Source organism: Silurus aristotelis (assembly GCF_946808225.1).
Source record: "Silurus aristotelis genome assembly, chromosome: 9".
In the NCBI taxonomy this organism is placed as follows: domain Eukaryota; kingdom Metazoa; phylum Chordata; class Actinopteri; order Siluriformes; family Siluridae; genus Silurus; species Silurus aristotelis.
The window spans coordinates 1,977,058-2,003,387 of NC_139582.1; the positions used below are offsets into that span (position 1 = coordinate 1,977,058).

At 41.7% G+C, this 26,330-nt stretch overlaps 1 protein-coding gene across 2 annotated transcripts in view; it reads left to right on the forward strand.

Moving 5' to 3' along the window:
* The first annotated feature begins 1,074 nt into the window (after positions 1-1,074).
* Positions 1,075-26,330, forward strand: part of cep89 (centrosomal protein 89) — a 58,745-nt gene continuing 33,489 nt past the window's right edge. Inside the window, exons 1-18 of one of the 2 annotated variants that reach the window (XM_083550177.1) lie at positions 1,075-1,255; positions 1,461-1,844; positions 3,892-3,998; positions 4,727-4,882; positions 5,563-5,761; positions 6,353-6,425; positions 6,580-6,614; positions 7,658-7,715; positions 9,052-9,159; positions 15,400-15,597; positions 15,780-15,922; positions 19,300-19,350; positions 20,520-20,603; positions 21,742-21,845; positions 22,562-22,677; positions 23,156-23,336; positions 25,023-25,190; positions 25,413-25,554. In XM_083550177.1, the coding sequence (XP_083406303.1) occupies positions 1,797-1,844; positions 3,892-3,998; positions 4,727-4,882; positions 5,563-5,761; positions 6,353-6,425; positions 6,580-6,614; positions 7,658-7,715; positions 9,052-9,159; positions 15,400-15,597; positions 15,780-15,922; positions 19,300-19,350; positions 20,520-20,603; positions 21,742-21,845; positions 22,562-22,677; positions 23,156-23,336; positions 25,023-25,190; positions 25,413-25,554 (1,971 nt within the window). In that variant the 5' untranslated portion in view covers positions 1,075-1,255; positions 1,461-1,796. The remainder of the gene's footprint in view (positions 1,256-1,460; positions 1,845-3,891; positions 3,999-4,726; positions 4,883-5,562; positions 5,762-6,352; positions 6,426-6,579; positions 6,615-7,657; positions 7,716-9,051; positions 9,160-15,399; positions 15,598-15,779; positions 15,923-19,299; positions 19,351-20,519; positions 20,604-21,741; positions 21,846-22,561; positions 22,678-23,155; positions 23,337-25,022; positions 25,191-25,412; positions 25,555-26,330) is intronic. The other variant, XM_083550176.1, reaches the window with a different exon arrangement.

Consider the following 26,330-nt stretch of genomic DNA (forward strand, 5'->3'; position numbering starts at 1 on the left):
ACAGTGTAAATGGTGGATTGTGATTGGCTGGAAGGAGTTCAGATGTGAATAGTGGATTGTGATTGGCTGGAAGGAGTTCAGATGTGAATAGTGGATTGTGATTGGTTGGAAGGAGGTAAGGTGTGAATAGTGGATTGTGATTGGCTGGAAGGAGTTCAGGTGTGAATAGTGGATTGTGATTGGCTGGAAGGAGTTCAGGTGTGAATAGTGGATTGTGATTGGCTGGAAGGAGTTCAGGTGTGAATAGTGGATTGTGATTGGCTGGAAGGAGTTCAGGTGTGAATAGTGGATTGTGATTGGCTGAAAGGAGTTCAGGTGTGAATAGTGGATTGTGATTGGCTGGAAGGAGTTCAGGTGTGAATAGTGGATTGTGATTGGCTGGAAGGAGTTCAGGTGTGAATAGTCGATTGTGATTGCCTGGAAGGAGTTCAGGTGTGAATAGTGGATTGTGATTGGCTGGAAATAGTTCTACAGAATTGGAAAGAGTAATAAACTATTCTACTCAGGCAAATGTACTGTGACTTCAATGAAATGTTACTTACATCGATCAGGCATAACATTATGACCACCTCCATAATATTGTGTCATTCCCCTATTGCTTGGTGCACTTTTGATTGATTGTGACCACTGCAGACCAGGAACAGCCCACAAGAGCTGCAGTTGTGGAGATGTTCTAACCCAGTCATCGCAATTTTTAAAACTCACTCAAATCTTTATGCTCGCCCAATTTTCCTGCTTCTAACATCAACTTTGAGGACAAAATGTTCACCTGCTGCCTAATAACTAAATCCACCCACCAACAAGTGCCATGATGAAGAGATCATCAGTGTTCTTCACTTCATTAATTACCCATTCTGTCTTGACCAATCAGATACGTGAATTCCATACGGCAGTGGTGTACAAACTTGGCATGATTTTGCCTTAGCAATTAAACACATTATGATTGATAGACTTGATCTGAAACTCATCTGATTATCTATATTCTCTAGAACGTCATTCTGTTAGAACTTCTTTGGCGATGGAGATCGATGAACATACCCTTAAGGGAAGAAAAACACTCATGTGCCCTGTGTTATGAATAGGGAATAGATTGCCATTTTGGACACAGGGTTCGATTTTGAGAGGGTGCATTTAGTGTTGCACGTCATTAGAAAGTGTTCAGTGTGGTTGAGGAGATCAGGGTTCTGTGCAGGACACTTGAGTTCTTCCAAAGTCCAACCTTCACACACTTAGTGAACTGGAATGTTTGTTCCAGGTTAAAGTGCACATTCTTTTTGATAAATAAAAAAAATATATATATATATATATATATATATATATATATATATATATATATATATATATATATATATATATATTTTTTTTTTTTTTTTTTTTTTTTTTTTTTTTTATAAAACTGAGAAGAAAAAACGTCCGAAACATTTCATTGAAATAAGGGTTGGTGTATTGCGATGGTATAGCGCGCCCTCTACCGGACACTCAGGATATTGCTAGTGCCGCCGCCACCTGCGTTGCTAAGAGGATTGAATCTCAGCCATGATTGGTTGGTTGTGCATCTTTCAGCCAATAGGATTCGCGTTTGGAGGGATGTGGACAAGGCAGTACAGCGTCTAGATACATGAACTTAGAGAGACGTGAACCAGTCGAAAAGCGGAAACTGGATTTAAAAAGAAATAGTGATTTTATATTGAAATAACTGAACCGCACAGTTTGTTTTTATGTTGTTAAATTTGAGTATTTTTTCTTAAATTTTTATCAGCAAATAGATTTTTCGCGGTTTAAATCTCAGCTGGATCATGTCAAAATTCAAGCTGAGTTTTAGAAGAAGCGAGCGAAGGCCATTCGTGAGTTTTCAATATTAATATTTATCTATTATATTGACTAATTAACTAACTAACTAATTAACCAACAAATTTACCCTCTAATTAACCAACTAACTAATGTTATGGGTTATTTTGAACTCTACTGGTGTGACTAGCTAGTTTACACCCATGCTATGCTAGCTCACATTATGTAGGCACCTGGAATGGGTTTCGGGGCACAGGTGTGACTTGAGATCATTTGTGATGTTTATTGTCTTCTAAATGTGCTTTAGACCATCAGTTGTCTTGTGCAGAGGAAAAGGTGAATACAGAGTCAAAAACCCTGATAATGCTACTACAACTACTGCACAAATCTATACTAATGCAAGAAACAAAGAGAACTGAATCATTATTACATGAAATGAAGGTCAGTCAAATCTGAAACATCTCAAGATCTATCCCCAAGTCTCCAAAACCATCAAACTCAATGAAGAAACAGGCACTTATAAGGACCGTCCCAGGAAAAAAAGATCCAGAGCAGTGGTGGATGAAGAACACAAACCATTTAGTTGAGTTACAGTAAAGATCCACTCAGTAAAATATGACTCCAGTATAAGTGTGCATTTAAACTTTCACTTGAGTAAAAGTACAAAAGTAAACTTAGGTATAGTAACGAATTACATTTACTTCCTTACTGCCCACCACTGACCAAGAGCTACCTCTGCTGCAGAGGATCAGTTTATTAGAAATACCAGAATCTGAAACTAAATTCTTCTTAGAGTTGGCAGACATATTTCATCATCCACTGCTTCGAGGAGACTATGTGAGTCAGGCCTTTGTGGTCAAATTGCAGTAACGAAGCCATTGCTTTGGAAGAACAACAAGCGGAGGAGATGTGCTTGGGCCAAGAAACAAAAGTATTGGACATTAGTTCCAGTCAGTTTGCTGATTAATCATCACCAGTAGTTGATCGCTGGAACTATCGGTTATCAGCAAAAATCCATACTGATGGTTTTTCCGGCTTCCGGTCTGCTGTCATTACAAGAGCGGCCTCTAGAGGCGAATCACTGACACCACGTGCTGTTTGTTTTTACACGGGAGACTGCGTGCTGCATGGAGAGCGCTATATTATATTTATAATTTATTAATTATTTATTTATATATATATATATATATATATATATATATATATATATATATATATATATATATATGAATATATTAATATTTATTTCATTTAGCACGTTTCCATGATTCAGTATTTTTTTTATTGTTAAGTTAAAAGGAGTGTTTGGTTTTTTTATCCAGCATCGGTTGATTATCGGTTATCGGCAAGTACGATTTAAATAGTCAATGGTATCGGGAAAATCCACTTTTGCTCGATCTCTTGTGTGTAAGTCTTTGTTGAGGGTGAATTGACTGTGTGGTTCCTGAATGTGTGGTTCTCACTGTGAAGCATGATTGAGGAGGTGTGGTGGTGTGGTGGTGCTTTGCTGGAAACACTGTTGATGATTTAGTAAAAAGATTGAGGACCCACTTTTTTGCAGTGACATGCCATTACATCTGGTTTGTTCTTCATCAAGACAATGACCCCAAACGCACCTCTCGGGTTCTGTAAGAGCGATTTGTTCAAGAAGTAGAGTAATAGAGAGTGCTGCATCATGACATGGCCTCTACAATTACCCCATTTAAATACAGTTGAGAGTGAAGGAAAAGCAGCCAACAAGCACTCAACACCTCAGGGAACTCCTTCGAGATTGCTGGAAACCCATCCTTGTGAATGTGATGATCGAATGCCATGCCATCAAAGCTACATGTAGCCACTTTGAAAAATCTAAATTATATAAAATGTAAAATTGGGTTAGAAACTCTTCATGGTTCCAGTCAGTGAGATGGAACCATGAAAGTTCCTTTGTACTTTTTTTCTATACGTTTACCTGAAAGGTTGTGTGCTGTACTCTATCCTCTAAAGAAAACTTTAATTAAGGTCAAATTATGGACTTTAATTTATTTATGTTTTCATCTACACTCCATACCCCACCCTCACCTTCTCTCACATGCAACTGTGCTCCTCTGGGAACTTTTGTAGAAGAACATAGCTCATGGCTTGATCCCTGCAGCCATCATTGCCCCCAAGCCTGCAGTTCCCCGCACACCTCCCCCCCGCAGCCTTGACTCCTCACCCAAGAGACCCAGGTACACACCTTCATAACACTCACGTCACGTCACGTCATGTCAAGTCCTCTCCTCTCCCTCATTTATTCCAAATGCCTCCCTGTCTTTAGCTTTCTTTTCTTATTGTTCTTCCTCTTTGTCTTTTTTTGTGTGTTTCAGTAAAAATTGTCTTCCTGTCTTTCATTTAAGTTCAGAGATCAAACATGAAATCTTTATTTCATGAATTATTTCTTTTTTGATCAGCTGTACACTGTATATGTCTCTGTCTGTCTGTCTGTCTGGCTGTCTGTCTGTCTGTCTGTCTGCCTACAGTATCTGTCTGTCTGTCTGTCTGCCTGCCTGCCTGCCTGCCTGCCTGCCTACAGTGTCTGTCTGTCTGCCTGTCTGCCTACAGTGTCTGTCTGTCTGTCTGTCTGTCTGTCTGTCTGTCTGTCTGTCTGTCTGTCTGTCTGTCTGCCTACAGTGACGGTCTGTCTGTCTGTCTGTCTGTCTGTCTGTCTGCCTACAGTATCTCTCCGTCTGTCTGTCTGTCTGTCTGTCTGTCTGTCTGTCTGTCTGTCTGTCTGTCTGTCTGTCTGTCTGTCTGTCTGTCTGTCTGTCTGCCTACAGTATCTCTTTGTCTGTCTGTATGCCTGAGTGAGGGCTCCCTAAAACGATAATCGAAGGGGCAAGATTTTTATATGGTCAACAATATATAATTTTTAAATAAAAATAATTTGAAGCGTCTCCTCTCCCGTCCTTCTCTTTAGGTCTGCTCTCGCGGCTGCCGTCCTGACGTCTTCTTTAACAGGACGCTCCTTCGCCATCCCTCCACCTCGCACTCGCTCGCACTCTGACAGTGAATGCTCTCTATCGCACAGCCATGAGGGCTTCGAGCCGTACGCTACCACTGCCCTTTACACCAGGTACACCATCCACCAATCATATCTCTCCATCTCTCTCTCTCTCTCTCTCTCTCTCTCTCTCTCTCTCTCTCTCTCCCTCCATCTCTCTCCATCTCTCTCTCTTTCTCTCTCTCTCCATCTCTCTCTCTCTCCCTCCATCTCTTCATCTCTCTCTCTCTCTCTCTCTCTCTCTCTCTCTCTCTCTCTCTCTCTCTCTCTCTCTCTCCTTCTCCATCTCTCCATTTTCTCTCTCCCTCTCTCTCTCTCTCTCTCTCTCTCTCTCTCTCTCTCTCTCTCTCTCTCTCTCTCTCTGTCTCCATCTCTCCCTTCATCTATCTCTCTCTCTCTCTCTCCCTCTCTCTCTCTCTCTCCATCTCTCTCTCTCTCTCTCTCTCTCTCTCTCTCTCTCTCTCTCTCTCTCTCTCTCTCTTTTTCTCGCCATCTCTTCCTCTATCATTCTCTCCCTCTCTCCATCTCTCCTTTTCATTATAAGTCATTATAATTTCTTTTAGAGAAAATTACTCATTTTAGTTCTGCAGATCTGGAGATCAGAATTATCTATGAATCAAATTCCCAGTTAGAACTTTACATAAAGCATCTGTTCAGTCTGGTGTCTGTTTATCTAATTATAGCTCAGATTTAATATCTAAAACTGCCACAGTTCAGTATTAATAACACCTCACTGTTCCTTACTGGTCCAGAGATCAATGGCATGAATTGGATGCAGGAAGAACTCGTTTACCTTCTCCAGGAGCCAGCGTCAAGGACGACGGCAATGATGAAGATGAAGATGATGACGAAGAGGAGGAGGAAGAAATGGAGGCTGATGCTCGGAGAGAGGAATACCACGTGTACCAGTCTGTTAAGAAATGGAGCAGAAGTCCGAACGAACTGCAGAAGGTCGAGTTGTGTTTTTCTGTAAAATGTTTTTCTTTTTTATTCTCGATTTACTCCTCCATTACTAACAAGCTTCCTGCAGATGGCACTGTTTATCTATTAGACTTGTTTGTGGTTTGTATTTATTTTCATGTAAAGCTATATATATATATATACACAAACACACATTTATTTGAATTAGTCACAGCCTCGTCTCTACTAATAATGAAGCTGTTGGAGTTTTTCATCGATATCTCATTTTTTAGATTGTCTTGTTGAGCATATTCATTTAGAACGCTGATTTAATTGACAAATGCAAACTACCTGTATGTTCGACAGTCTGAACTAAATCCTGAACTCCTTCCAGCCAATCACAATCCACTATTCACACCTGAACTCCTTCCAGCCAATCACAATCCACTTTCCACACTGAATAGGAGATCAAATCTTAGTGTATATTTTTAAAGGCACATTTTTAGAGAGAACTTTGAAGTAGCAGACATGGTACTCTCTGAGACACAGCTGTTCCCAGATGTCTTTGTTGTTGTTCCTAAAGTAGTCTGTGTTACTCAGCTGATGATGTTTCTGTATAAACCTATATTTCTCCTTTTCCAGGCCTCGGTTCAGTTAAAGCCGGATGACGACACTGACGACACCTTTGAAGTCGTCTCTCCTTTAAACACAGAAGGTGAGGCCATGACTAATTCATGAAACGCCTCAACACACACTCCACCGAGACCGGGATCTATTTAAAGCATGCGTGCAGCAATTCACCTGGAGACAAAATCATTTCTAATATAAAATCTTTAGTGTATATATATAATTATTAATTTTTATTTTAGATGAAACCGAGGCGGACGAAGGGACGAGCGTGAAGGTAAAACACGCCCTCACGACATAATCCATCTACACACCAAAACACGTGCCACCTTCACAAAACCAGAATCCCATCTTTTTTTCAAAATATGAAATATTATATTCTTTTTTCAAACATTCTTACTTTTATCTTATTCCAAGGAGTGGCCTTGGGTTGCCATGTAGTAGTCCGAATATAATTTCACCCTCACCTGACTATACCGGATTTTAACCACAAGCCTGTTTACCTCTGCCAGGAGGTTAAAGCTTGGCCATATATATGTGTATATATATGTGTATCTATGTATTTAACCAAGATCCAAACATCAGCCATGAGCAATGTGCTACTCCTTTTATATATATAACTCGTGTTTATTAATTTGTTTGGATTTAAATGTAGAAATCTTGTGCCAAAGGTCTGAAGAATGAGAGAAGACATGGAGAGAGATAGAAGCACCAGAGAAAAACACAAGATCGAAGAGAATGATTCGTGTGTGTGTGTGTGTGGGGGGGGTGGGGGGTGGGGGGGGGTTGTTTAAATGGGGGGTTTGAATGATCAGAGAAAAAAACAAGAGCGCTTGTAAGTTAAGGGAAAAAGACAGAAAGGACGAGGCAGAAGGGTTCGGTTCCTTCTCTGCTCCCTGCAGTGGGAACAGCAGGTTATTGATGTTTCTGTCATCTTTGCTAAGAGACCGACTGAGTGCCGACCCGAACCGTGAGGCAATGACGCTCGCTCTGACTCGCCAATTAGACCTCCATTAGACCTCCAGTGGCACTACAGTTCCACTTACACACCACTAGTGCTGCCTGGATACATTACTCCACACTTGACCGCCCAGGCCAGTTTAAATGGACACTGAAAGCCATTAATGACCCTCGTTTTTACCCCCTGACTTCATGGACATTAGTACTTTGGTGAACATGAGTTTTAGTTTCAATTACAAAGGTTAGAAATTTCCTATTTTAGAATGTAGCTACGATATCCATCACCACCTCTGAACCTTATTATTGCTTATTTCCATTAGTGGGACATCGCACATCGTTTTTTTTTTCTGATTTTAACAGAAGCCTCCATTGGTGCTACAGACGAGGTCTCCATCACACCGAAGCATGGCATCTCCAGGTACTAGAACTTCACAGCTTATTTGAAGGAGGTGAAGGAGGTGTGGCCTATGTGGATAATTCAAAGAAGAGGTGTGGCCTCTGTGTATCAGTCTTAGTAAAGGAGGTGTGGCCTCTGTACATTAGTCTTAGTAAAGGAGGTGTGGCCTCTGTACATTAGTCTTAGTAAAGGAGGTGTGGCCTCTGTACATTAGTCTTAGTAAAGGAGGTGTCGCCTCTGTGCATTAGTCTTAGTGAAGGAGGTGTGGCCTCTGTTTTAGTGAAGGAGGTGTGACCTCTGTACATTAGTCTTAGTAAAGGAGGTGTGACCTCTGTACATTAGTCTTAGTAAAGGAGGTGTGGCCTATGTGCATTAGTCTTAGTGAAGGAGGTGTGGCCTCTGTGCATTAGTCTTAGTGAAGGGGGTGTGGCCTCTGTGCATTAGTCCTAGTGAAGGAGGTGTGGCCTCTGTGCATTAGTCTTAGTGAAGGAGGTGTGGCCTCTGTGCATTAGTCTTAGTGAAGGAGGTGTGGCCTCTGCATTAGTCCTAGTGAAGGAGGTGTGGCCTCTGTGCATTAGTCTAAGTGAAGGAGGTGTGGCCTCTGTGCATTATTCCTAGTGAAGGAGGTGTGGCCTCTGTGCATTAGTTTTAGTAAAGTAGGTGTGGCCTCTGTGCATTATTCCTAGTGAAGGAGGTGTGGCCTCTGTGCATTAGTTTTAGTAAAGTAGGTGTGATCTCTGTGCAGCTTCCTCCTCCTCAAAGAAACAGATTTTCTAGATTGTTGTATCAGCTGTAAGTGTTTAATGGGAAAGAGGAAATGATCATGCTCGGGCTTGTTAAACCGATCAGCTGTGTGAAAGCCTGGGATCTTATATAACCCACATTAGCCTTTATTACATTGCCAGATGTGCACAAAGTAGGATATCATGGTTTCCAGTAAAACGACTATTCACTTTATGCTATTAATTATAGCATAATGTTTTATATATTCTTTTTTCCATAAACTGCATATTTCATTGTCTTGAGGTCTTTTTTTTTTTTTTTTTTTTTTACAAAAATCGGAACTGCCCAGGGGTGTTTTTTTTAATATGAATTTCAGTTCACTCGCATTTCCCAGAGGTGCTTGTTAGAGATTGTGCAAGCAATAGGTCGAGTCTCGGAGAAGATGGAAAAGTTCCAGGGCCGTTCGTGTACACGGTTTAAGGCAGAGAAATATTTTACAAATGTATAATTTATTATATAAATCTCTTAAATGTGACCATTTCCATTGTTAAAAGCAATATACTATTATACAAAACTGAGCTGTATGAAGTTCTAATCTGTATGTTTGCCATAATTTGGTTTTATTTGCTCTCAGATGTGAACGAGGACTCGTGCACTCGGTCTCGGTCCAGCAGCACTCCGAAGACGAAAACCTCAGTGGGGAATAGGAGTCCAGCAAGAGAGAGTGAGAAAGAAGCATTAGGTGAGAACATGCACAGGGGTCACCAGATGTTTACAGGAGATTCTAAACGGTCTGCATTTTAGAAACCGCAGCGGTTGGAATTGACCTGCTTTACTTTCCATGGTCTGACATTTACTTACTGTACAGTAAGAACATCAGGTTTATAGCCACCTGGGTCAAATTCTTTTTTATGTTGCATGACATGAATAACTTATGAACAATGAACGTTCACATTCATTGTTTAATAGAGTCAGAGCTTGATAGCAGGAGATCATCCACGCCAACCTATGTAAAGTAGATCTTAATGGATTTGGCTTCATGCACAGGAACTTTGTCATGGTGGAACAGGTTTGGGTCTCCTAGTGAATGGAAAATTCCATGCTGCTGCATCCAGAGACGTCCTATACAATTGTGTATCTCCAATCTTCCCAAGTGTGGCAACAGTTTGAGGAAGAAGCACATATGGCTGGAAAAGTCAGGTGTCCCAATACGTTTGGTCATATAGTATATCACCAGGAAACAATTACTGATCCATATATACAGAATATTATTATATTATTATTGCTAATATTCCTGTTATTATTCCTAGTAGTAATTGTAGTATTATTGTGGGGTTTTGCCACCAAACTAGTATATAAAAGTTATAATTTAATAATAAACATAAAAGTTTTAATTCATTTAAGTGCAAATCAGGTGAACAGTAAATAGTGCAAATCAGGTAAACAGTAAGTAGTGCGAATCAGGTAAACAGTACAGTGCAAATCAGGTAAACACCAGGTAGTGCAAATCAGGTGAACAGTAAGTAGTGCAAATCAGGTAAACAGTACAGTGCAAATCAGGTAAACAGTACAGTGTAATTAAGGTAAACACCAGGTAGTGCAAATCAGGTGAACAGTAAGTAGTGCAAATCAGGTAAACAGTACAGTGCAAATCAGGTAAACACCAGGTAGTGCAAATCAGGTGAACAGTAAGTAGTGCAAATCAGGTAAACAGTGCAATTCAAATCAGGTGAACAGTAAGTAGTGCAAAAAACAAGCAATTAATTTCCTTCTCAGCAATCTTCGCATTTCATTATTCTGGTAAAAGTTGTTCTATGTTTTATCTGTCATTTGGGATGCTTCTTGCACTTCCAGCATCCTGAATCATTAGTTACACACTATATGTACAGTATACGATGGAAAGTTTCTGAACACCTGTCCATCACATCTGTATGATCATCTCATTCCAGATTGATTCCCTCCTTTCTGTTATAATAAGCTCGTTTATGGACTGAATACGCCCTGTGGATTAATCAGTGCTAATATTATGCAATTCTGACATTTAAGCTACATGATGCTCCCTGGAAAACACATGGTGTTTTGTAAAAAGCCTCCTCCAGAAGCTGATATCACACATCGCATGAACTTCATGAGCCCCTTCGACATTAAATAATGATTCAGCGTTACTCCTTCGACATGCTGCTGGTCACAGTAACTCACGCTGTTGTCACGTATTATACACGTTTCTGGTTTAAGACCAGCCGTTACAACGTACACCACGATGACTTATTTTTATACACTTGTAGAGATACACGATGATGCCAAAAATATTGGGACACCCGGCCTTTCTAGCCTGATGTGTTTCTTCTCCTGACTGGGAGCAAACAATTGTATTTGGAAATGATAAAAGGAAAATTTCCCTTCACAAACTCGTAGACCCAAACATGTTCCAGCATCACAACGCTCCTGTGTAGAATGCCAGCTCCATGAAGATCTGCTTTACATGGGTTGGAGTGGAAGATCTCATGCTATAGAGCTCTGACCTCAACATGGAATTGGAAAGGTTGAAAAGCACATATGAATCTTATGGTCAGGTGTAGGTGTAGTGGAGCCTAATAAACTGTTCACTGTTTCTGTGTGTGAGCGATAGAGAGACTTCCATTCCTTATTACTACCACTCTCCTCCGCTGAGTTCTGTATGAACAATGTTGAACATGTACAAAGTGCTGTCAGACCTGCACTGTTTACCGTTTACCTGATTTGCCCTGCACTGTTAACCTGATTTGATCTTAACTGTTTACCTGATTTCATCTTCACCGTTTCCCTGATTTGCGCTTCACTGTTTACCTGATTCGCCCTGCATTATTTACCTATTTATGTTCTGCCCCGTTTACCTGATTTGCCCTGCACTGTTTACCTGATTTAGATTAAATTTTCAATTAATGGATAAAAAGATCTTTTATGTTTATTATTTAATTTTAAATACAATAACCCAGCCATTAGGGGGGCACAAGCCAGTGTACTCTTAGTGCCGGTCCCAAGCCCGGGTAAATGGGGAGGGTTGCGTTAGGAAGGGCATCCAGCGTAAAACATGTGCCAAATCAAATATGCGGATCACAAATGAGAATTTCATACCGGATCGGTCGAGGCCCGGGTTAACAACGACCGCCACAGGTATCGTTAGCCGACAGGGTACCGGTGGAAATTGGGCTACTGTTGGCCGAAGGAGAGGAGGAAGGCGTCTACAGAGACGGCAGAAAAAGGAGCAGTGTAGGAGAGTAGAGGTTCGGGTTGGTACTTTAAATGTTGGTACTATGACGGGTAAAGGGAGAGAGATAGCTGATATGATGGAGAGGAGAAAGGTAGATGTGTTGTGTGTTCAGGAGACCAAGTGGAAAGGGAGTAAGGCCAGGAACATTGGAGGTGGGTTTAAACTGTTTTATCATGGTGTGGATGGGAAGAGAAATGGTGTAGGGGTGATTCTGAAGGAAGCGTACAGTAAAAGTGTAGTGGAGGTGAAGAGAGTTTCTGATAGGGTGATGATCGTGAAGGTGGAAGTTGAAGGGATGATGATAAATGTCATCAGTGCCTATGCTCCACAAGTTGGCTGTGAGATGGAGGAGAAAGAAAGATTCTGGAGTGAATTAGATGAAGTGGTAGATGGTGTACCTAGGAAAGAACGATTGGTGATTGGGGCAGACTTTAATGGGCATGTAGGTGAAGGGAACAGAGGTGATGAGGAGGTGATGGGTAGGTATGGTTTTAAGGAGAGGAATGTGGAAGGGCAGATGGTGGTAGATTTTGCTAAAAGGATGGAAATGGCAGTGGTGAACACGTATTTTAAGAAGAAGGAGGATCATAGGGTGACGTATAAGAGTGGAGGGAGGTGCACACAGGTGGATTATCTTCTGTGTAGGAGATGCAACCTGAAGGAGATTGGAGACTGTAAGGTGTTGGCAGGGGACAGTGTAGCTAGACAGCATCGGATGGTGGTCTGTAGGATGGTTTTGGAGGCGAAGAAGAAGAGGAGGAAAGTAAGGTTTGAAAGAAGAATAAGATGGTGGAAACTGAAGGAGGAAGAGTGTAGTGTGAGGTTCAGGGAAGAGGTCAGACAGGGGCTTGGTGGTGGTGAAGAGGTGCCGGATGATTGGGCAACTACTGCAGGAGTGATGAGGGAGGCAGCTAGAAAAGTACTTGGTGTGACATCTGGAAATAGAAAGCAAGACAAGGAGACGTGGTGGTGGAATGAGGAAGTGCAGGAGAGCATTAGGGGAAAGAGATTGGCAAAACAGAAGTGGGATCGACAGAGTGATGAGAAGAGTAGGCAGGAGTACAAGGAGATGCGGCAGCAGGTTAAAAGGGATGTGGCGAAAGCCAAGGAAAAGGCATATGAGGAACTGTATAAGAGGTTGGACACTAAGGAAGGAGAAAAGGATTTATACCGATTGGCCAAGCAGAGGGACCGAGCTGGGAAGGATGTACTGCAAGTTAGAGCAATAAAGGATGGAGAGGGAAATGTGTTGACTAGTGAGGAGAGTGTGTTGAGAAGATGGAGGGAGTATTTTGAGCAGCTGATGAATGAGGAAAATCAGAGAGAGAGAAGGTTGGAGGATGTGGAGTTGGTGAAGCAGGATGTAGATAGGATTAGTAAGGAGGAAGTGAGAGCAGCGATTAAGAGGATGAAGAATGGAAAGTCGGTTGGACCAGATGACATACCGGTAGAAGCGTGGAGATGTTTAGGAGAGATGGCAGTGGAGTTTTTAACCAGATTGTTTAACAGGATTCTGGAAGGGGAGAGGATGCCTGAGGAATGGAGAAGGAGTGTGCTGGTACCGATCTTTAAGCATAAGGGAGATGTGCAGACCTGCAGCAACTACAGGGGAATTAAGTTGATCAGTCACACCATGAAGTTATGGGAAAGAGTAGTGGAAGCCAGGCTGAGAGAAGAGGTGACCATCTGTGAGCAACAGTATGGTTTCATGCCGAGGAAGAGCACCACAGATGCCTTATTTGCTTTGAGGATGTTGATGGAGAAGTATAGAGAAGGACAGAAGGAGCTGCATTGTGTATTTGTGGATTTAGAGAAAGCGTACGACAGGGTGCCGAGAGAGGAGTTGTGGTATTGTATGAGGAAGTCAGGTGTGTCAGAGAAGTATGTGAGGGTGGTGCAGGACATGTATGAGGACAGTGTGACGGCAGTAAAGTGTGCAGTAGGTACGACAGACTGGTTCAGGGTGAAGGTTGGACTGCATCAAGGATCGGCCCTGAGCCCTTTCCTGTTTGCAGTGGTGATGGACAGGTTGACGGACGAGGTCAGACAGGAGTCTCCCTGGACTATGATGTTTGCAGATGATATTGTGATTTGTGGTGAGAGTAGAGAGCAGGTTGAGAAGAGCCTGGAGAGGTTGAGATATGCGCTGGAGAGAAGGGGAATGAAAGTCAGTAGGAGTAAGACAGAGTACATGTGTGTGAATGAGAGGGAGGGCAGTGGAGTGATGCGGTTGCAGGGAGAAGAGGTGGAGAAGGTGGAGGAGTTCAGGTACCTGGGGTCAACAGTGCAAAGTAATGGAGAGTGTGTTAGGGAAGTAAAGAAAAGAGTGCAGGCAGGGTGGAGTGGGTGGAGAAGAGTGACAGGAGTGATTTGTGATAGAAGAGTATCTGCAAGAATGAAAGGGAAAGTTTATAGGACTGTGGTGAGACCTGCGATGTTGTATGGATTAGAGACAGTGGCATTGAGTAAAAAACAGGAGGTGGAGCTGGAGGTAGCAGAGCTGAAGATGTTGAGGTTTTCGTTGGGAGTGACGAGGATGGACAAGATTAGAAATGAGTTTATTAGAGGGACAGCACATGTAGGATGTTTTGGTGACAAGGTGAGGGAGGCGAGATTGAGATGGTTTGGACATGTGCAGAGAAGGGACATGAATTATATTGGTAGAAAAATGCTGAAGTTGGAGCCACCAGGTAGGAGGAAAAGAGGAAGGCCAAGGAGGAGGTTCATGGATGTGGTGAGGGAAGACATGCAGGTAGTTGGTGTAAAAGAGGCAGATATAGAGGACAGGGTGGTATGGAGACGGATGATCCGCTGTGGCGACCCCTAATGGGAGCAGCCGAAAGAAGAAGAAGATTTAATTTTAAATACAATATATTTGTTTGATGGCAAAAAAACTATCACAATAATACAAATACTACTCCTTTAATAATATAATCATATTTTTTATCTATGGATCAGTAATTATTTTATGCACATACACTATATGACCAAAAGTATTGGGACTCTTGACTTTTCCAGCCATTTGTGGTTCTTTGGAAGCAGGAACATAAAATTTCCCCTTCACTTGGTCAAGGAGACCCAAACCTGTTCCAGCATGATGATGCCCCTGTGCACAAAGCCAGCTCCATGAATATCTAATTTACATGGGTTGAAAGATGTGGAAGATCTCCTGCTGTAGAGTTCCAACCCTATTAAACAATGAATGTGAACACTGAGTGAACCCCAGGCCTGCTCACCTTCTCACCTACATCAGTGCCTGACTTTACTAAAACCCTTGTAACTGAATGAAACACCAAAAATCTCCACAAAAAAGTAGTGGAACAACTTGCCAGAAGAATAGAGCTTACAAAAGCAGAAAATGAAGACCAGTGGTATCAAAAAAGCTGCTCTCTCTCTCTCTCTCTCTCTCTCTCTCTCTCTCTCTCTCTCTCTCTCTCTCTCTCTCTCTCTCTCTCTCTCTCTCTCTCTCTCTCTCTCTCTCTTTTTTTTTTTTTTTTTTTTTTTCTCACACTAGCCCGAAACCACTATCATTATATCTGCAGAGCTCCAAATCAAATCCTTCTCTTTTTCAATGCTTTATTTCACACTCAAAATGTTTCAAAGAGAAGAAGAAATTATTCTATGGTGTCCCTGTTGATTCCACTCGTCTCCTGAAGGCGGTGTGCTTTTCCCAAAGTCATTCACGTTCTCGCCTCACGTGTACGCTGCGTCATGTGGCTTTATGTCATGCAGACGTGAACGAGTCGTATCGCCGGGCTGTGGAGCTTCAGCAGGCGTTGGCGAAGGAGCTGAGAGAACTTCGAGAACAAAATCACAGTCTGACCGGACAGAAGGAGGTGCTGGAGAGGACGTGCTCAGAGCAGACCCAGCAAATCCTGCAGCTTCAACAGCAACAAGCACACTCGTCACGAGAGAGAGGACACGCCATAGGTCGGTACTACACTACACTACACACACACGCACACACACTCACACACACACACACGCTCTTAATCATAAAAGTTATAATATTGCGATTTTATTCTCATATTGCTACGACTTTAATCACGTGTTATATAACACCTGCGTGTCTTTGGTAACAGGATCATTATATTTTCGTTGCGTGTTTTCAGGCAACAGCTCCGAATTGCTGAGTCTGAGGCAGCAGGCGCAGGAGCTGGTGGACGAGAACGATGGATTAAAGATGACGGTGCATCGGCTGAACATGGAGCTGAGCCGATATCAGGCACGATTCAGACCGTTGACCACAGCTGAGGTACAACTATTAAGAAAATCAACATGAGATTTGTCCAATTGTACTGTTGAATTATCTGTTCCAGTACCTTTGTAAAATTACGTCACCACCGGTGTCCAACACGTCTAGACGCATACGAGGTGGTATCAAAAAAAGTTTATAGACTAGTTTTTTAACATGGCAGCACAAGATTGCACGCACAGTCAAAGGGAGCACCGTCTCATATTCACCTTTCGACCTCAAACCCCCCCTTAAAAAATAAATAAATAACGGAACCTGCCTTGCTGTTTCGAAAGCCATTACCCACTTGGGCGTCCGTATACCATCCACATCCATCACACCTTCATTCCAGTCATTAATAAAAACCCAACAAGAAGCTTGTAGGGGGAAAAAACTTTGGATGTAATTAAATATATGAGATATTTGATTTACTAAGTATGATAAAAAAACAAAAGATGAAATAAATCTTTAACAAGACGCTTTTGTCGAGGCGATCGATCCATAACGTAGTTACACACAAGATAATTCAATCTGTGCAAACGTTTCGCTCTAATAAGCAACAAAAGACATTAGTGAACAATATTTTTTTCTCTTTATTATGGCCCTTTGGAGCAGCCCAGGATAATGAGAGCACATTTGCACTGGCTGCTGTGTCATGCTGCAGCCATTTACAGGGAAAACGTCTCTCAGGCTCAGAGCTATTTGTCTGATTTTCCAGCCGTGGGGGTGGTGGTGGTGGTGGTGGTGGGGGGGGGGGTCGGGGAGCTAACATTACAGTAATGATATACAGCACTGCCTTTCATCTCTGTCAGCCTGATTATTGCATTAGAAATGATGATTTGCCCGTATTATAATTTCAAAACGCCACGAACACGAGCTCCGAGACGTCGCCTCCATCACATTTCATTTTTCTAGATGGAAATGCTGCACGTTTTGTTTTAAATCGCAAATTTGTTTCCGAAACTTTTGCCGTCACATTCATACCTGATCAGTAAACTGTTTATGTTTAGTAACCCACAGAACCTGTGAAACGTGTGGAGTTTCTGATGATTTTTGAGAGACACGCGCATGTTTCTTTGACCAGACGAATCTATAAATGTCCAGATGTTCCACTTTATTCTCATTGAAAAATCCTCCCTTAGCATGAAGAACAGCTTTACACACTCTCAGCATCCTGACACTTTGTAAAACTCGCCAATGTTGTTTTTCACTTGTTGGAGATCATCTCAGAGCAGTTCAGTAGGATTAAGGTGCTGTGACTGGGCAGGTCGAATCCCTGACAGATAAACACTCCAGACGACTGTTTGCTCTCTAAATAACTCTCACAGAGTTCGGACGTATCCGTCGCTTCGGCTTTTCGTCTTCGTGTTTGGTGAAGTCAGACGGAACTGCATGGTGATGAAGTCTGGAATGGGAGCCATGTTGGTTCAAGATTCCTTTCAAATTCCGGAACATTCCCTGCTCCAAAACAACTCCAGATCATTAAACTTCCACCTCCGTGTGTGAGTGTGGGGGTGAGGGAGTCTGATCACATCTTCTCTCCTGTTCTCTGTCCTTCAGAAGTTCTTCTGGTAGAGACAAAAATGTCCCATTTGGACTCCACAGAATTTTCTTCCACTCATTTACTCTCCTATTACTGTGTTTTTTTTTCCGTTTACTGAGTTTGTTGCATAAAAACAAAAGAAACACGTGTGTGTCTTAAAAACACTTTTCACAGCTGCTGCATGTAAACATGTAAACATCTCAAAGTTCTGTGCACAGGTTAAACCATTAAGCTCCATGTTTGACTGCGGTGGTGAGGCAAAATGTGTTTCTACAGTAGTCAGCCAGTAAATCAGATAAATGTAAGCTGGCACTATTTCATTGAGAATTTCTAAGGCTTTCTAGCTGAAGCTGTGATGAACTTCCTTCTACCTCGTGCTTGTTAATTATCTGTTCTCATACAAAAGTACAGTTCCGGTCAGAAGTTTGTATGCATTACACTTTTTAAGGTTTTTGAAAGAATTCTCTTTAAGCCTGCATTCATTTGATCAAAAATACAGAGCACAGTAATATTGTGAAATTATATATCAAAACATTTCTGTAATTTTTCTACTTCGAATTAAATCATAGTCAAAAATGTCATTTTTTAAATCTGAATTATTGTCTGTCAGCTAATGACCAAACTAAATGTTTTATATTTATGTTCATATTCATGTTTATATTTATTATTATTCATTATTATTACATATTTCATTATATTATATTTGATTAATTATTCATTATTTATATTCATTATATTATATATTATATTATTATTATTATTATTATTATATACTATATTATATATTATTCATGATTCATATTTATGTTTTATATTTATGTACAGTATATAATACAGTTTATATACATTTTCCCAAATTTTGATCCAAAATCTTGGAATATTTTCCCAAATTCCCCACATGAAGTTCTCATGGTGATTTTCCGGAACGTCTCCGGCCCTTTGCAATCCTAAACGTATTTTTGTTTCAACTGACAAATAACTCGCACCTGAACATCCGGCCAATCAAAATCCACTATCTCAACAGGCCCAGGTGGAGTCATGAGTAAAATATTGTACTCTTATGAGAATTAATGATATTATATTCTTGGCCTCAGATACCTCACACTTCTATTACATCCATTACATGATGGAAATGCTTGAACACAGGGTCTGATGCAGGTGGGAAGGTTTTACAGCTCAAGCCTGGTTAAATAGTGCATGTAATTTATTGCCTAATCTGTGTGAAAGTGTGCATGCAGCAGCGTCTGGGAGATTCTAACCCAGCGACTGTGGTGTCCCACAGGAAGGACATTTCAGATCTCTGGCTAACTGGGGACCTGACGCAACATGCTTTTATTTCACAACTCGGATGTGCCTCCTTTCTTTCTATTTTTTTTTTTTCCAGGATTCTGCCTTTTTTTTTTTTTATCTCCTTTACTCTTTTTTTCTTCTCTCTCTCTCAGCAGGGAACTGATCTAAAGTTAATGAAAATCTTCTCACATTGTGACTCATGTTACAGAATCGTCACGTCCTATCTGTGTGCGTGCGCGTGTGTGTGTGTGCGTGTGAGTGTGTGAGTGTGTGAATGTTAATTGCAAGACCAGATAATAGGGAAAATATGGATTATAGAGCAGTTTGGAAGGGAATAACTTGATCAGATCTGTGGAGCAGCGATAAAAGGAATTGAAAATGATGAATGGAAAAAGAAAACAATTTACAATAAGAAAAAAACATGTAGATATCTATAGGAAATGACTAAAAGAATATATATATAACGTTGTGAAGAATGCATTAATAAGTGATAATTTCACACCACAGCTTCACTCAGTGTTGGTTTTATGGGGTTTTTCTCTTCAGTCTTCTCTCTGTATTGCAGTGTCCTCGTAACAGTGGCCTACCAGGGAAAGGGCCGGCGCCTCCATGGCTGGTGAGTGAGACTAACGACCACAATCAGGTCACAAATGAGGGGGAAAAGCTACTAAAAAGTCATATTTAGAGTATAATGTGTAGTGAGGAGTTGTTCAGTTATTTACAGTCATGATTGTTTATTGGTAGAGATTAGTGAGGACCACACAATTATTCCTTTTAGCCAGAAAGACAAGATTTATTTTTTTTTTTTTTCTTTTATAGTAAAACCCTGTTGTACGAGTATAATTCGTTCTTGAAAATTGCTCGTAGGTCCATTTGCTCGTACGTCCGAACTGATTTTTCCCATAAGAATGAATGATTTAATCCGTTCCGAGACCTCATTTGATCCCTTATTTCTGCACTTAAAAAGTATTTGTAGCCTATTTTAACACACAAATACACTGCAAATTACCGTAATGTAAACATAATTTAACACTTATTAATGTGGTAGTGGTTGATTGCGAGTGTGAGACACACACCACGCTCGTAACCTCCTCGGTTTCCATGGTAATTCTATTCACTTTCGTTTTCAACAGCACCATCACTGATTTTCTTGGGAGACATTTTTCAGGATTTCTAGTGAAATAAAAATATAACACAAAAAAAAAAAGTTATGTTTTTGGTGCACTGAACAGCGAGAGCGACCGAGCGACACGTCATCAACTAAGCGACTGATGCGACCCTCCGCAGAATACGGGGAACCTGGCAGCGTGGGTTTGCTCGTGCCTTCGAAATTTGCTCGTGAAACAGTGTACGATTTTGCGAGCGAGGTCGCTCATATCTTCGTTTGCTCGTACTATTAGTTGCTCCTACAGCGGGGTTTTACTGTATTACATTTCAACCATTTGTCCTTTTGTTTTGAGGTTTCAGCCTCATGTTTTCTTGAAATGTTCGTTTCATTACGTTTTCAATCACGCTAATTCTTCTAACCTTGTCTGTGGAATCACTTAGCAACGGCTGTAATCGTTTGCCATTTAGGCCTCATCACTGATGCCTCATGAACACAATGGAGGCTAACAGTCTCACGCTTGTCACATTGTTTCATAGTGATTATTGTGAATTTCCCTCTGGGAGGAATAAAGAGATCCGTCTGTCTATAGAGGCGATGATCCGTGTGTGATGCTGTCAGAGCATAAAGCGTCCTTATGGACTTTCATCCCTTCTGCTCTTTCACTTTAATGCCTGCAGTTGGACATGAAATATTTATCCCCGCTCATATTGGCGTATGAGGACCAGCTGAGCGAGAGGGACCAGCTCCTCAAGTCCTCCGAGGTGAGTGTGTGAACGTTCACGTCAGTAAATAACGGTAATAGGGCTGTGATTGTTCAGTTTGCATTTTAAAGTTAAACGTTTTACTTTTTACTCGATTTGCGAAAAATCAGTCGTCCCTTTTAATTTACGAGCGAATAAAAACGTAACTGGTCAAACGCACAGCAGGTCACAATCAGGATAAATGTGATAGACATCAATCAGTGGTCTCACACCTTATACCACCTTATTGATTATCACCTTATACATGGATCACTTCCCAGCTTTGAGGAGTTCAAGCTGTTATTGATGTTTACAGAGTTAAACTGACTGAATGGAACAAATTTTTTCATTCATAAAGCAACTACAGAATAAAACACGACTGGTCACGCTGGTATACGCAATTAATTAGTGCTGTGGTACTGGACACCACAAGTCAGGAGTTTCAGTCCTCTCATGTTTACCACATTCTCAATCATAGCCTGTCTTGGCTTGGACTCCATAAGATGTGGTTTTGATAAAAAAAAATCAATGAGCTACTATGATTATGCATTATATCACAGTGGGTCTCTGATGGCATATTGAGAATAGTATTAGACACACACACACACACACACACACACACACACACTCTTAAAGACACACAGGCAGCTTTTTTTAAAGGTTTGAGGTTTATAGTAAAGGTCGACTGATTCATCGATTTTCCCGATTAATTGGCACCGATAGTTAATTGAAACTCTTGTCTATCAGCAAAAATCCATACCGATAGTTTTTCCGGTTTCTGGTCCGCTGTCAGTACGAGAGCGGCCACTAGAGGCGAATCACTGACACCATGTGCTGTTTTTGTTGTTTTTTTGTATAAAGTTTAGCACTATTTTACTAACTCTCTATGAAGTGTTATGTTTGTGTTTAAAACGGTTAAAAGTTCTCTGTATCCGTCAAATCCACTATGGGTCCATACCACGTTTCGTCTCAATACTAAATACAATACCAGAGAGATTTCAGGAAAGAAATAACTGTATGATGAAAAAATGTCCCTCATGCACCTTCATTACACGCCTTGTGTTTTCACGTGAGCCTGATGCAGCGGCGTGAGGTGAAGAACATCTTAGTGTATACACACTAAACACTCAGCTTAGGAATTTTTTCCATGTCCTCGTAGGAGGAATTCAAGAAGTTGAGAACACGCACGGAGGAGGTGATCGCGGAGAACCAGAAGCTTCATGCAGAGCTCAGCAAGAGTAGCAGTGTCAGTAATAAGGAATGGTAAGACACACACACACACACACACACACACACACTAAATGGACAGTTTATTAGGTGTACCTACACAAAGGTTTGTGGGCACCTGACCCTAACATTCATATGTGCTTCTTAACTTTGAGGCCAGAGCTCTATAGCAGGAGATCTTCCACATCTTCCCAACCATCTAAAGCAGATCTTCATGGAGCCGGCCTCCATGGTTTGTATCTCTTGAATGCAAAATTTCATGCCACAGCATCTATAGACATCTAATACAAACGTGTGCCTCCAAGTTTGTGGAAAGAGTTTGGAGGAGAACCACATCTCCTGTGAATCATTTCTCAGGGATGAATATAATATTTCACCCATTAACTCTTTAAATGGGTTGGAGTGGAAGATCTCCAGCCATACAGAAGATCACCACTGGGATGAATGTAAACGCTGACTGCACCCCAGGCCTCCTGACCTCACCTACATCAGTACCTGACTTTACTAACACACAATTTGTGGCTGAATGAATCTCCACGAATCTCAAATAATCTTCCCAGAACTTATTATGAGAGTAAATAGGGACTAAATGTGGAAATGGGACGTTCAATAAGAAGCACAGACCAATCTTATGGTCAGGTGTCCACAACGTGATGTCCATATATTCAATTTTTTTCTGTGTGTGTGTGTGTGTGTGTGTGTGTGTGTGTGTGTGTGTGTGTGTGTGTGTGTGTGTGTGTGTGTGTTTGTAGGAAGCAGTTGCAGGACCAGGCACGGTTGGTGTTGGAGGAGAATCAAGTGCTCATCGAACAGCTGGAACTGCAGCATGAGAAATCCAAAGAGACACACAGCAAACACACACAGGAAGGTAAAACGCGCGCACACACACACACACACACACACACGCACGCACACACACACTGCTACACAATAAGGCCAAAAGTATCGGGACACCTGATGTTGAATGCCGTATGCGTTTCTTCAGCAAACAGCAAATTGCTTTGGATGTGCTTTGGATGCTGGAACATGAAATTTTCCCTTCACATGAACTAGGAGACTCAAACCTGTTCCATAAAGATCTCCTGCTATAGAGCTCCAACCCAACAATGAATGTGAGCGCTGACTGCAACCCCAGGCCTCCTCACCTTCTCACCTACATCACTACCTGACCCTTCTAACACCCTTGTAGCTGAATTAATCTCCACAAAGAATCTAGTGGAACATCTCCCCAAAAGAAATGGAGACTACATGTGGAATGAAATACCAATTTAATAGCTCAGGTGTCCACAAACTTTTGGCCACACGGTGTCATTCTCCGTACTGTTTTTCTTCACGTCTCGTTACAGTGTGTAAGATCTCGAAGCAGCTCATGTTGCTGGAGGCTGAGAAGCAGAACCTGGAAGGCGAGTTGGAGGAGGCGCATAAAGAGCTCTGCACGCTGAAGGTGAAGCTTCAGAAAGCTGGCTTTGCCCTGGGGAACTCGGTCAGCCGCGCCGAGCACACCACCACCACAGAGAAGCTGAAATGGTACGCTGAAGAATCTTTTTTTTTAGGAATGTTTTAATGAGTTATTTATTACTTTTGAAGACGATGCATTAAAATGATGCTTTCAGACACTTGGTCCGATGGTCCGATGACCAATCGGACCATCCAGCACACTGTCCAGGTAAGTCCAGGATTTTCTCTGTTGATGGATCTCAGCGGTGGATCCGTGATGGTCATCAGTCACCGATGAGACGTATAAACGATTCGAGAGATTATAGATCAATCATCTACAGCTGGCTCAGGGGAGCGTAGAGTTTCGAAATTATTGGCACCCTTAAAGAGAGCAGATTTTTTTTATTGAAGGGAAAGATTCAGATGCTTTTCTCTTATCTGGAGAAACTCTGGATAAATTGTTACCTCTGGAACATGTTTTTCTGGAGGAAAAATTTATTTAAATTGTTCAGCACTGAAGGTTGGTGGTATCTAATGATAAATTCTGCAAAACTTTAAAATCTGTTAGTCCAAAAAGCTTTGTGTAAAAGTATGAAGCTAAGACTTGGACCGAGGTTCAAGATATTTAAGGTCGTGGGTGGTGTACAAGCTCTTGGTGTTCTCCTGGTTGAGGGTCCGAATGGCCTACAAAAAGAAGCTCCTTTTTATTGTCCGTGTCAACCTTTAGGGAGAGGAACCTTGAGTGCAGTAGAGAGAAGAGTTTGAAGTTTTTCCTCGTTTTGGAAATGAAATGAAATGAAACAGAAACGAATGCAGGAACTTCAATGGTCCTGTTTTTTTTGTTTTTTCTGTCTGGATCTTCATGCAGACACAAGATGCCAGGACAGTTTCAAATCACCTTGCCATAGAATCCACAAGTCCTTAGATTTGTCTCTGGATGAAACCAGCAGTTATAAAACGAGGATTATACCATTTTCGGTGATATGGGGGTGCTGATGTCTGATTTCACGTAGAACCACAGTTTTTTTTCCCCAATAAGTTCATATATTATGATAATGGCGTAAATAAAAAGGCGAAAAAGTAAGACGCTTTAAATGAAAGTTTTTTCACGTGCGTTAAATAAAGCCAAGCCATCTCGCGCCACGTTTACGTTTCACTTTCTACGATCCTCGAGCGACACGGAAGCGGCTGGGATTCAAATATCGAATGTCTGGGAATGTTCTGTTTAAACTCAAACTGCAAATCAACTTGTGATAGTTTTTCCGGCGCACCGGCGTCACGTCGTGATTAGAGCACGCTCGCACAGGCACTTTAACCGATTTCATTTGCCGACACGTGAAATGCACTTATTTATTTTTAGGTTTATTGATTCTTTCAAATATTACGATGGATTGTTTTACGACTGCCAGAAAACACACACACACACACACACACACAAACACACACACACACGATTGGATTACCAGTTGACTATTTTTATCCGACTATGTAAATCCTTATTTAGGGAAACGCCTACTATATTTGGTATGATGATGTTGAAGTAGCTCATCACTCCAAAACTGGTTAAGATCTGGTGACTCCATAGACCATAGTGTAGTGTCATAATGATTTTAATCCCAAACCCTTAGTGAACAGCGAACCCTGTGTTTGGGGGTGGAGTTACCCTGAGAGAGACTCCTCTCATCAGGATAGACCCAGTGAGTGGACACCTGGCTAGAAAAACAAAAAACAGCTTCCTCATTCTCACCTATCTATGTGTCTGTGTGTTCTTCATAGGAAGCTGGAAGAAGAGGAGAAGATGAAGTGTACGGAGGTGGAGGGGCTGCAGGATCGCTTGGCCAATCTGCAAGCTGAGAAAAATACTTTTCTTTTGGAGAAAAACGGCCTCAAAGCGCACATCCAACATCTGGAGAGCGAGCTGCAGCTGGCACGCCAAGCCAACAGGTGCACCTCCAACACCCACTGAACACCCTCTCAACACTATCTCAACATATGAGACGTCAGAGATGTTTTCCCACCCTTTAATCCGATATTATCTTGTCCTTCGTCCACACGTTCCTTCGGTTCCAAACTTACAGAACCCGGGAATGACGGATAAAAAGATTTCGTCTTACACTTTCAACACCACTCTCTCTCTCTTCCTCTCGTCTCTCTGTCTCTCTGTAGAAAGGCTCAAAGGCGCATCGATCTTCTGAAGCAGCAGATCGAAGATTGTTTAGAGAAGGAGCTCGTTGCTCACCGGTACCTCACCAGCGTCGTGATGCTTGTGGAGAAAACCACGTACGAGAGAGACCAGCTCATACACATGGTAGGAAATTCACACACACACACACACACACGCAATATTAGTGATCAGCACCACACTCTTGAGCCAAGACACACAAAACAAGCAAAAGTATTGGGACACCCAACTTTTACACCCAGATGTGGTTTTACACCCCAAACTGTTCTCACAAAGTTGTGCACACAGTTGTGTAGGACGTCTTTGGATGCTGGAGCATGACATTTTCCCTTCACTTGGAGACCCAAAACCTGTTCCAGCATGACGATGCCCCTGTGCACAAAGCCAGCTCCATGAAGATTTGCTTTACATGAGTTGGACGATATGGAAGATCTCCTGCTATAGAGCTCCAATCCTTTTAACATAATGAATGTGAACGCTGACTGCACCCCAGGCCTCCTCACCTCAACCTACATCAGTACTTGACTTTACTAACACCCTGAGAATGAGACACAAATCTTCACAAACATACTCCAGGTAAAATCAGGTCAGGGTGTTCCACAGCAACTCCAAACTCCAGATTCTTGGTGTTCTCCTACATTTACATTTACAGCATTTATCAATGAGTAAATCAACGCTGGTTTTTCTAGATGATAATCTAAATGGCCTACAAGAACATCAGTTTCTGCTGCTTCCTGCTGGTTTTTTTTCCTTCTGCGTTCGAGCTGCTGGAGGTCCTGCGACCTCACAGGGTCACGTAATAAATCACGTATCGCTTCGACCTGAACTGGAGCTGCTGTCCAACAGCAAAAAGTCAACGTGAGCAGGTGACGTGTCACACGATGCACTACCATTCATCAATC